The following is a 12,165-nucleotide window of genomic DNA, read 5'->3' as shown; positions in this document are numbered from 1 at the left end:
AGTGCAGTAAACCCTTCAACCAATCAGGTAAAGCCCTTCACCCAATCAGCTGTCAGTCTATGGAGAATGCTTCCGGCTTCAACCACAACAACCGCTAGCTGAAGCTGCTCTGAAGACGACCAGGACAACGGGCTTTTATGAAGCAATAGTTACTTATTGTCAAGTTTACTTGGTGCATATCATCCAACTGTAAGTTATATACTGGTTGAATATTGGATTTATGTCGTGAACCTTTTGAAAGATGGGCTGATCAATGTTAAATGATAGAGAGAAGCTCGGTCACAACCCGACCAGGGCCTGAAGGAGACCGCTAGCATAGTTGCTAGAATAGCATAGCGGCTACTAGGTTACTGGCAGAGAAATAAGCAGAGGTTAGCTACGATCCTAAAGGGGTTTGGTCTCTGTCTAAACGGCGCTGGTGTTGAAGATATGAATTGATTCTTACATCTTTATTCTATAATATAACCTGTTTTGTGTCCTTTCAGATGCTGTCCGTGTGTGTGGAGGTGATGCTGTAACAGACCCCATATCCAGCTGCTGCAGAACCCCATCACTGAACATGGACTCTGATGCTGTAAGGCTCTTCTCAGAATAAACGCTTACACGTCAAACTAACTTGACGTAGATCGATGGATCCATCTTTACATCTGCAATAGAGTATAAATGATGCACATTTTTAGCCATGTAAAATGATGGTTTCTATACAGTACGTAATGTATAGTACACGTTTATAACAGACATGACTTGGAAATAAACATTTCTTTAAATCCATGTTAATAGCAAGGGTATGTCATCGCGAAACGTTGACGTTTCTTTTTCCAGAATAATCGGAATTAAGTAACACAAAATAATTGTTTGCAGTTTTTTGCGTCATCATACATGACATTTACCAGATTTTAAGAGATAATAACTAATATAGTATAGTTTCCGGTATCTCTAATGCCTTTGCCTATGCATATTTTTGGAAACTAGAATGTATAAGCATGATTTATAGATGTGTTACATATAAAATAAAGAAATCTCCCTATGACACTATATCGGCCCTGCTCTGTTCCATTGGTCCTAGATTACAATTCCAGTCCTTTTTTCAATCTATTTAAATATTTAAAGCAGCAATACAACCAATAGGGGGCAGACGGCGATCCCTTTTTTGCACGACACCCGTTTATATTTCTTGTGACTTCTCAGGAGGTTATCCCTATCTGGCAGAACAAGCCTCATGGGTCCACTCGGAGCGTTGTGAGGATGATCGGTTCTACTCTGGCTCTCAAGCCTCCTCAAAGGGCCTGCTTCCAGGTGATCATCACAGTCCACACTCAGCCTTGGGTGGCCAATCTTTTATTTCATGGACTTTCTTCCCTGGATGATTGTGTTGTTCCATCTTCCCTGTATGATTGTGTGGTTCTATCTTCCCTGAATGATAGTGTTGTTCTCTCTCCCCTGGATAATTGTGTTGTTCTATCTTCCCTGGATGCCTGTGCTGTTGCATCTTGCCTGGATGATTTTGTTGTTCTATCCTCCCTGGATGACTGTGGGGTCCTCCTCAGGAACTCCCCGGCCTCCCGTCCCTGAAGCCCCTCGGCCCATCGGTTCCTACCCTGGCCGACATCGCCTGGATCGCAGCAGACGAGGAGGAGACTTATGCCAGAGTGAGGTAAGCAGCTCCACACTGAACTCGTCCACGGACTGACGCATGTTAGACTGACGCATGTTAGACTGACAAATGTTAGTGTGTTAGTGTGTGTCAACATAGTCCATCCACAGACAAACTAATGTTGAGTGGTGTGGTCCCCGTCCTGAGCCATGTTGTCCGTTCCAGGAGTGACTCCCGCCCCCTAAGACACGAGTGGCGGCCCACCCCCCTGCTGGTGCTGCACAGGAACTCCTCGGTGCCCAACTTCCGGCGAGAGGGCAAGAAGGTGGAGGGTCTGAGGAAGCCGGGCGTCACGGCCATGAACCGGACCACGGCACTCCAGGACGAGCTCAGCCGGCTGCGCCAGCAGATCGCCAAGATCGTCTCCACCGACGGGGGTCAGTCAGAGGGTTTAGTCTCCACCGACGGGGGTCAGTCAGAGGGTTTAGTCTCCACCGACGGGGGTCAGTCAGAGGGTTTAGTCTCCACCGACGGGGGTCAGTTAGTGGGTTTAGTCTCCAGTGACGGGGGTCCAGGCTCTGACCCCTGACCTGTTGTCCCCCTCCTCTCTGTGTCCAGGCTCCAACCCGCTGACCCCTGACCTGCTGTCCCCTGATGACACCAGCATGAGCTTCTCGATGGCGCCCTTCGAGGCATCCTACCCGCCGCCGGCCGCCACGGCCGCCGCCTCCTTCGTCATCAGCGATGTCACTGAGGAGGAGGAAGAGGAGGACGAGGACGACGAAGACGCAGTCTCCGTGGTGTCGGAGCTGGTCCCTGACCCCCGGCTGCCCGCCTCCATGACGTGCTCGGCGACCTTTGACCTGGACCGACCCAGCATGGAGTTCCGGGAAGCGGAGGAGGACACGGTGTCGCTGTCCAAGTCCACCAGCTTCGCAGACGTCATGGACATTCTGAAGGACATGAACCGCATGAAGATGAGCAAGGACCGGTAAGGGGCAATCTCAACCAATCAGGTTCAGCTTCCCGGGTCACACAGGCATACACCCTGTCCCTATTGGTCATCTTCCTGCTGATCCACATGCTATCAGCAGGGGGTTTGTCTTGAGTTTGTTATGCAGTGGCTCTTTTATACACTCCATCCATATTCACGCTTGTTGAATATGGATGGAGTGAAGCTCTGGTCTCTGGTGTGTGTTCCCCAGGTTCAAGCTGGTCTCTGTCTCTGTGTTCCTCAGGTTCAAGCTGGTCTCTGTCTCTGTGTTCCTCAGGTTCAAGCTGGTCTCTGTCTCTGTGTTCCTCAGGTTCAACAGAGGCTGCTCCTCTCTGAGGGAGGAGGACTCAGCCACCCGGATCTCTGAGGCCCTTCGGAAAAAGTTTACATTGAAGGACGAGGACATCGCCGGCGCGCCGCGGAAGTAGCAGCCCCCCAGTGCCCTGTCCCCCCGTCTGCCTCCTGCTGTAAGTCCAGACGGAACACGTGGCGAGAAGTGTGTGCTCCTTAACCTCATTAAAACGGGACGTCCCTTCTTTCATATTCAGACATAACTTGTTGTTTCTACCAGTTGGTATGGTCCGCTGGTAGACTTGATTTCTAGAAGTGATCATCTTGTTGGACCCTTCCATCTGCCATGTTTTATAGGGCTGATTCTAAAAATAAATAAAAAAGCTTGTAATGGCTTCTCAATGCAATTGAGAAGGTGACCCGTGGTACTCAGTGTGTGTGTTTTGTCTTCTTGTTTTTGCCAGGCCTTTGCCTATGGACTTTTAAGCCTTTGGATTTCAGCCTAAAGCTCTTGTGAGCCAAGAAGCCTGCATCCATTTCATATGAAAACCTACCGGACCCTCACCAAACCAAACCAAACCTTTAGGAGAGCTTTGGCCTCAGCTTTCCTTCAGTCCTCCGTGCAGTTGTGTGTTCGTACCTTCAGTCCTCCCTGCAGCGGGCCCGCGGACCCGTTGTGTCTTCATCCCTTCAGTCCTCCCCCGCAGTTCATGTTTCAGGAGGGGAGGCTGGAGTACATTTCGAGAGACTCTTGTTAACGTAGGAAGTCTTGTAACTGACCTGGAAAATGTTTGATGCAAAACTGGGAGATATAGATATTTCTCAATTACGACCATGTGTATGTGTGTGGAAAGACAGTTTGGTCGTGAATTCATTCCCCGTTGCTCATCTTCACTCCAGAACGCGTGTTAAATTGCCTTCTCTTGGATTGGGATATTTCTCTCTTGCATCCATTTGCAGAAAGATTCAGTGACTTACAGCTATAATCGACATAGAACAAATGTGAATCATAGTTTGGAGAATATTGTACTTCTTTTTTTGGGGGATGGGTAGAATTCATTTATATTATCATGCTATTGTTCTAGGACCGTACCAGTTGCTTGCACTCAAATAGGCTTTTTGAATTTGAATGGAACTACTAGTATATGCAGAGTTTCTTATTGTTGTCTCGGCCCACCGTTGCAACGCGACGGCATGGAGGCTTGAGGCTCGATACGATGGCCTTGGTGGAGGACAAACGCCGCCCCTGCATGCTGTGACCTGTGTGTGATGTGTTGATGCGGACCTATGCTTTGTGTTGGGCACACTGTCCCTGTTGATGCCCCCTTCTCCTGATGCCCCAGGGGGTCCTGCCCCAGTGCTGGTGGAGGTGCTGTCGGGGCGCATCCACCCTCACCCTCCTCTGTCTGTTAACCAGTGGACAAACACCATTTAGAGTGTACATGCATGAATCGAAAGGCACACGTCTGTCCTCATTTACCATCACCCTTCTCCACGTTTCTGATTCCTTTTGTTTTTATTATCTATGCTTGGGACAGAAAGAGGTTCGAAACAGTAGTTTTCTCCCTAGGTCTGGTTAGTCTGTGTGTGGGTTAGTGATGCTTATGATGTTGCATTCACATGTGTGCTGCCACGGTTTAATTGTTGGAAAACTAGGAACAATATCAAGAAATGCACATTTACAGTTATTGCTAATAAATGATTTAGCATTCAATTTGTATATTTTGCTTTCTTTTTAGCCAGATTCATGTTAATTTGTTTTTATCCTGTGTTTTGCCATGTTAGAGAAACGTTTTGTTTGGTTTTGAATTGTAAATAAAGGTGGGCTGATATTTTCAGCATCTGGCATTATTTTGCATGGTTTTGTATTTCAATGCTGCAATGTCATAACCTCACCACAGGGGGGAGTCTGAACGGATTAACTTGATAACTCGTTCACTGATAATATACAGGTGCATCTCAATAAATTAGAATATTGTTGAATTCAATTTCAATAATTCAATTTAAAAAGGGTAACTCATTGATTCATTATACCCAAAGTGAAATATTCAAGCCATTATTTGTATTAATCTTGAGGTTATTGCTTACAGCTCATGAAAACCCAAAAATCAGTATATTAGAATATTTTGAAAAAGTTAAATATTGTAGGCTCAAAGTGTTACACTCCAGTCAGCTAATTACTTCAAAAAATACCTGCAAAGGTTTTCTTAGCCTTTAAGTGCTCTCTGTCTGGTTCACCAGGCTTCAAAATCAGGGGGAAGACTGCTGACTTGACACGTATGCAGAAGATAGTCATTGACACCCTCAACAAGGAGGCTGAGCCTCAAAAGGTCATTGCTAAAGAAGCTGGCTTTTAAAAGAGTATCTAAACATATCCGTAGAAAGTTGAGTGGAAGGAGAAAGTGGTAGAAAAAGGTGCACAAGCAACAGGGATAAACACTTCCCTGAGAGGATTGTCAAACAAAGGCCATTCAAAAATGCGTGGAAGCTTCACATGGAGTGGACTGAGGCTGGAGGCAGTGCATCAATAGCCAACACACACGGACGCATCCATGACAAGGGCTACTACAACTGTTAAATCCTTGTATCAAGCCACTGCTGAACCAGAGGCATCAGAAGTGTCTTACCGAGGCTAAGAGAACTTGTCTCCCGCTCCTTTCATTTAGAAAGCAAGGTCCCAGAGTTTGGAGGAGGAATGGAGAGGTACAGAATCCAAATTGCTTGAAGTCCAGTGTGAAGTTTCCACAGTCAGTGATGATTTTGGGAGTAATGTCATCTTCTGGTGTTGGTCCACTATGTTTTATCAAGTCCAAAGTCAACGCAGCCGTCTACCAGGGCTTTTAAGAGCCCTTCATGCTTCCTTCTGCTGAAGCGTTATAGAGATGCTTTTCCAGCAGGATTATTTGGCACCTGCCCACACTGCCAAAAGTACCAATACCTGTTGAATAAATACTACTGAGCTTGAATGACTAGCAAACTCGCCTGATCTGAACTCCATAGAAAATGTATGGGGTATTGTCAAGAGGAAGATGAAAGACACGAGACCCAACAATGCAGACAAGCTGAAGGCCGCTATCAAAGCAACCTGGGCTTCCATAACACCTCAGCGGGGCCAAAGGCTGATCGACTCCATGCCACTCCTCATTAATGCAGTAATTAATGCAAAGGGAGCCCCAAACAAGTACTGAGCGCATATACAAGAACGTACTTTTCAGAAGGCCGGCCTCTTACTGATATTATGTAATATTAAAATTTACTACTGGTCCACTACTGGTGTATATAGTGTATATAAAGCGATGCTTATTAACCCACTGGTCCAGGGTCTGTATATATAGAGCCAGTGTGTATAGTGAGCTTGCTAACCCACATTCTTTCAGTTCCATGTTTTGGGAACACCCAGGACGATGTGGGTCTTAGTGAGTCTATTTTCAATCCCAAAGTCCTTGGCCCACTTAGTCCCTAACCCCGTCCTTTGGTCCTGCAGTCTATTTTAGTGGAAGAGAGATCTTTAGAGAGTTCAATTAATAGGGCTCAGGGTTGAAAACCCTGAATGAAGACATTCAGACATAAATGCTCCTAACTTGTAGATTATATTTAGTTCTTCTTTAGTCTGTTCAAGAAAAGTAGAACTGAACCCGAACTCTGATCCATATTTTGAATGTACCATTCTGTTTCTGGTGAAAGAGAGATATTTTTCAGTAGTACATCTGGACAGCTTTACACCCCAAGGCAAAGTTGCAGACAGATTCCTGCCAGAGCCAAAAGGCCTAGAGTCGTCCGCAGGCCATGCCTGATGTGATCATTCACCTCGTCCCCCTTGAGGACCAGCTCTTAATGAGTAAACCTGTGGAGACACAGGTTAACTAGGGTTAACCCTAACCCTAAACCTGTCCCCAGTGTCCATCTCGGTCTCGAGAAGTACAATCAATTTAGCGGAGGTTTAATTTGTGATCCTTGCAGAATCAGACCGCTCTTCAAATGTTAGGGACAGGGAATAAATGAAATAAGATAATAAATAGATTAGTATTTTAGTAGAATTACTGAAGTAGGCCTAGTAGTAGTATAAATCGCTGTATTAGTATTTCAAACACTATTAGCATTATATTTAGTATTAAACCCCCTATCCGTGTTAAGAGATAGACTAGATCTGGAGATAGACTAGATTTACTTAGGGTACGTTATTAGAAGAAGAAAACAGATAAACAGCCCTAGTGAGGAAGGGGTTAAACAGAGCTCCACGGGTGCATTTTTATAATAGCAACAACCAAGAATAACCACTGCTGAATCTAAGTGGACGGCAAGGGGGGGGGAACGCCATCAGCACTCAGTCTCAGCTGCTTCACCCAGGACACCTCAGTCTCCACCCACACCTCCACCCACGTCATCTGGTGCACACAACCAGCACTTATGACTCACGCAAGGCGAGTAGCTCAGAAGAGGGCCTGCTGTTCAATCCATTCAATTGTTTCTATTTTAAGGCTTTCCAGCGTCGGTCTGCTGTTATTACTGTTCCTTTAAAACGTGGCGTCTGATCGGTAAGTGGCACCAACACGTGGAGGCCCTATCTACTCAGATCCACTTCAACTTGTCCTTCAACTAATATATGCGAGATTTGGATCCATCTTGTCTCGGTTTATGTGTGGAATGGTATTAGTGTTCAATTGATCAAAACAGAACATGTCTTAAGATTAGATTTATGTATTGTAGCATCTAGATGTTTAAATGCAGTGGTCATAGACAAGGTGTATCAGTGCTGCCAAAAAATCTTGCATGAGGACATACATCGTCAAAGTCTTGTTTTGGTCGACATTCTAACCATCAATGTCATGGGTTGGTTGCCGATGTCTGAAATTAATTTAAGATTCCAGGAAAGGAACAACACAATGTACGGCACGCGGTTTTAAGTCGGCAAAACAAGGTTGATCTCTCAACAAGAACCCTTTTGACGTAGTGAGGCCTTCTACAGACCCCTGAGGTTGGCTGTAACAGAGCGGACCCTAACCCTAACCCTCACCATCAGCTCCTATCTCTGCTGTCCTTCCCTTGCTTCCCTCATGTGCAGCCCAGCGTCACCTCTTCAATACGGAGAACGTCAGGTTTAGCCCTCGGTTTAGACGCCTTTATTACGATTGCCCCAAATGTTTACAAGATCCTGGGCTACTGAAATAAAAGCTAGAGTTAATATGCTTCCAAAAAGACATTACAATTCAAACATTCAAAAAATAAAACATCAGTCCTTCCCTCCCCTTGATCACGGTTTGGTCTGTTTTTGGACAGTTCAACGCTCATAACCTAATTAAAACACCCGCTCAAACAGAGGACAAGAAGAGGTGGTGTGCTAAAATATAGAGAGCTATATTCTGAAGAGACAAAACAACTGTTGTTTCTTTCTGAAGATGTTCATTCTCCACAAACAAATGAGTTTGAGAAGAACACCACAACAAGTCCTGCGCACACTAAAAGGTGGCAGGTGGATAATGGATCATTTTCAAATATGTTTTTTGAAATGTTAATCCAATGTTCCCTGTGCATGGTTGATAGACCTGAACACCGGCGCTTACTGATCCCCTGTGAGAGGAGGTGGCCTTTGCAGAGCAGAGTGGGAGGCCAGCCGCTGGCTGCTGTCGGTCTGTTTATAGCCCCTAATGCTCCTTAGTCCCTGCTGCTGTCCCCCGCAATGACCAGCAGGGGAGCAGGAGCAGCCTGGAGGTACGCTGGGGGGTACAGGCTCATGGTGGGGCTCAGGGCCGTGTCTGATGGTCTGTAGAGCAGGAGCAGCCTGGAGGTACGCTGGGGGGAACAGGCTCATGGTGGGGCTCAGGGCCGTGTCTGATGGTCTGTAGAGCAGGAGCAGCCTGGAGGTACGCTGGGGGGTACAGGCTCATGGTGGGGCTCAGGGGCGGTAGTAAAGCTCAGCTTCCCCCAAAAAGTTTAAATGTATCTTCAAACCGCCCCAAACAAACCCGAGTATTGGATAATTGTGGGAATGCTCTCACACACACACACACACACACACACACACACACACACACACACACACACACACACACACACACACACACACACACACACACACACACACACACACACACACACACACTTGTCATTATGATGTCCCCTACAGAGACCATTCGTCGTCCCACATTATAAGTTAGCTTAATTAGCTTGGGTTCTCTGGGATTTAATTTGCCCATTAGAGTGACACATGCTGCTGCTGCTGTGTGTGTGTGTGTGTGTGTGTGTGTGTGTGTGTGTGTGTGTGTGTGTGTGTGTGTGTGTGTGTGTGTGTGTGCGTGTGTGTGTGTTTGAATATAATTCATAAATTGTTGAGCCATCAAATCGACATGTGGAACCTGATAAAACGTTCCTCTGAAACAACCTAACGTTCCTCTGTTCCCCTGAAACTCCTTAACGTTCCTCTGAAACCACCTAACGTGTCTCTGAAACTCCTTAACGTTCCTCTGAAACCACCTAACGTGTCTCTGAAACTCCTTAACGTTCCTCTGAAACCACCTAACGTGTCTCTGAAACTCCTTAACGTTCCTCTATCATTCATCTGTTCCTCTGAAAACACCAAACGTTCCCCAGAAACCATCTAACATTCCTCTGTTCCACCTAACGTGTCTCTGAAACTCCTTAACGTTCCTCTGAAACCACCTTTCGTTCCTCTGAAACATCTATCATTCATCTGTTCCTCTGAAACAACCTAACGTTCCTCTGTTCCCCTGAAACTCCTTAACGTTCCTCTGAAACCACCTAACGTGTCTCTGAAACTCCTTAACGTTCCTCTGAAACCACCTAACGTGTCTCTGAAACTCCTTAACGTTCCTCTGAAACCACCTAACGTGTCTCTGAAACTCCTTAACGTTCCTCTGAAACCACCTAACGTGTCTCTGAAACTCCTTAACGTTCCTCTGAAACCACCTAACGTGTCTCTGAAACTCCTTAACGTTCCTCTGAAACCACCTTTCGTTCCTCTGAAACATCTATCATTCATCTGTTCCTCTGAAAACACCAAACGTTCCCCAGAAACCATCTAACATTCCTCTGTTCTCGAACCTCCTACCGTTCCTCTGTTCCTCTGAAACTCCTTAACGTTCCACTGAAACAACCTAACGTTCCTCTGAAACAACCTAACGTTCCTCTGAAACCACCTAAGGTTCCTCTGAAACTATGTAAAATTCCTCTGTTCCTATGAAACCACCTAACGTTCTTCTGTTCCTCTGCAACTCCTTAACGTTCCTCTGAAACCACAGAACGTTCCGCTGTTCCTCTGAAACAACCTAACGTTCCTCTGAAACAACATGTTAAGCAAGAAGGCAATGACATACATGAAGGTTTTCCAGACCAAATAACCTCTGAATATGTTGAGTTGTTAAACATGTGAAACATTAAGCTTTAAGAAGCTTTATTAACCAATGTGCTGGGCCAGTTCCATACTAAAGCACAAAATAATTTGTGACGTTGAGGATATCATTCATTCAGTAAAATCATTATGTGTTCATTACAATTACTTGCGGCCACCAAGATGCTTTCATAAACTCGACCTCCAAAGGACAATCCTGTTGAAATTAGGGATGCACCGATCCGCTTTTTTCACCTCCGATACCGATACCGATATCTGAGGTTTAGTATCGGCCGATACCGATCCGATACCGATATAGAAAAACAGCGCGAAATTATGGCTACAAACTGTAAGTTTCATTGAGGGGAAAAGACTGGGATCATGAGACTTGAATTTTTGGAGGTGCTTTATAAGGTTTGTGGTATTAAAGCTAGAAGGTTTAGTACCACCCCTCGGGACATTTACTTTGCATATGTTGCATGTAGCCGTGGAGCTTGCTGGCTTAGGTAAAGTGAAATAGCTCCAGATAGCAGATCCTTTTGCTCGCTCCATTTTGCAATCACTGTAGGCTCCGCACGGCGTGTTGCTTGTTTATGACGTCACTCACAGCGCACAGCATAGAAACTGAATAGATCAGCCAATAGATAGATAGATACACTTTTATTAATCCCGTGAGAACATTTTCGTGGGAAATTCAATTATCAAAGCAGCAAGGTAGTAGGAATAGGATTCAAGTATGTACATAAACGTAAAAAAAAAAAAAAAAAACGATACCCGATCTAGAAATGTCTTCAATATCGGTACCGATACGATACAAATATCGGATCGGTGCATCCCTAGTTGAAATCATGTCACTTTCTTGATGTCCACATTTCCCACAGGCCTCCACGATGTAGATCAGAGATGGCTAGTTCTGTAGCCATGTATCTTCTGCCAGCCATATGCTTTATGTTTCAAATGGGTTTTAACCGACTTTATATTTGACACTTACATTTCTAACTCTTCTTCAGTTATGTTATTATTGTTAAGTATTGGTTGAGAGATACAGTATGAAGGCGTTTCCCTGGTCTGCTCAAAGCCTTCAACAGACATGAAGATCAAGGGGTTCCACGCATGCAGGAAGACAGCGGGAATCCACTGTGGTTCCTTTCCCGACGTGAACTGCATGTTGAGTAGGAGACGAGGTCTAATAATAACTTACTACCCCTAACCCACGTCTTGTTCCAGCAGCGGAGAACCCAAAGGAGAGAGACACAACATGCAGTTTGGCAGACGCAAGTGTGACCGAGAAAGTGGGTTTCAATGTGATAGAGGAATCTCAATTTTTTAGAATGATCTCTCCTGGTTTCCTGAGATTACTAGTGAAATCCTGCAACAACAAGAACAAATAAAAACAATCAGAAGAACCCAGATCACTAACTGAATCCTAGATGAGATCAAACAATAACTGAATCATAGATGACATGATTCAATAACTGAATCATAGATGAGATCAATCAATAACTGAATCATAGATGAGATCATGTCCATGTAAAGTCGGCAGGCATGCAGACCATCAGCATTCTTTCTCACGGAGCTTTGTTAGGGAGCTGCTCATGATGAGTGGGCGTCGCTGTGCCACGTCATGTGACTTCCGGAACCCATCGACACAAACAGTTAAATCACCAAACGTTCCCAAACATGGAGCTGGCAGCGGCAGCAGTGGTTCACTGGGCTGGAATAAGTACTGGGTAACGGTAGACATCAGTACGTACACCAACACCCTCATCAACAGTCTACTGACATGTCTGTTATCAACAGACTACTGACATGTCTGTCTGTCTGTCATCAAACAGCCTACTGACATGTCTGTCTGTCTGTCATCAACAGCCTACTGATATGTCTGTCTGTCTGTCATCAACCGCCTACTTACATGTCTGACTGTCTGTCATCAACAGCCTA

At 45.3% G+C, this 12,165-nt stretch overlaps 1 protein-coding gene across 2 annotated transcripts; it reads left to right on the top strand.

Moving 5' to 3' along the window:
- Positions 1-40: 40 nt before the first annotated feature.
- On the top strand, positions 41-4,730 carry mtfr1l (mitochondrial fission regulator 1-like). Of its 2 annotated transcripts, none has more exons than XM_060052574.1 (8): positions 41-189; positions 486-574; positions 1,210-1,296; positions 1,548-1,654; positions 1,820-2,031; positions 2,213-2,585; positions 2,899-3,055; positions 3,344-4,730. In XM_060052574.1, exons 2-7 carry the CDS (start codon positions 560-562, stop codon positions 3,014-3,016), a joined length of 912 nt encoding a protein of 303 aa, XP_059908557.1. In that variant the 5' UTR covers positions 41-189; positions 486-559; the 3' UTR covers positions 3,017-3,055; positions 3,344-4,730. The 2 variants fall into 2 exon arrangements, with proteins under 2 accessions (XP_059908557.1, XP_059908556.1); XM_060052573.1 differs by having other exon boundaries at positions 1,189-1,296.
- The last annotated feature ends 7,435 nt before the right edge of the window (positions 4,731-12,165 follow it).

Source organism: Gadus macrocephalus, chromosome 5, assembly GCF_031168955.1.
Source record: "Gadus macrocephalus chromosome 5, ASM3116895v1".
Taxonomy (NCBI): domain Eukaryota; kingdom Metazoa; phylum Chordata; class Actinopteri; order Gadiformes; family Gadidae; genus Gadus; species Gadus macrocephalus.
This window is presented reverse-complemented; position numbering and strand designations above follow the sequence as displayed.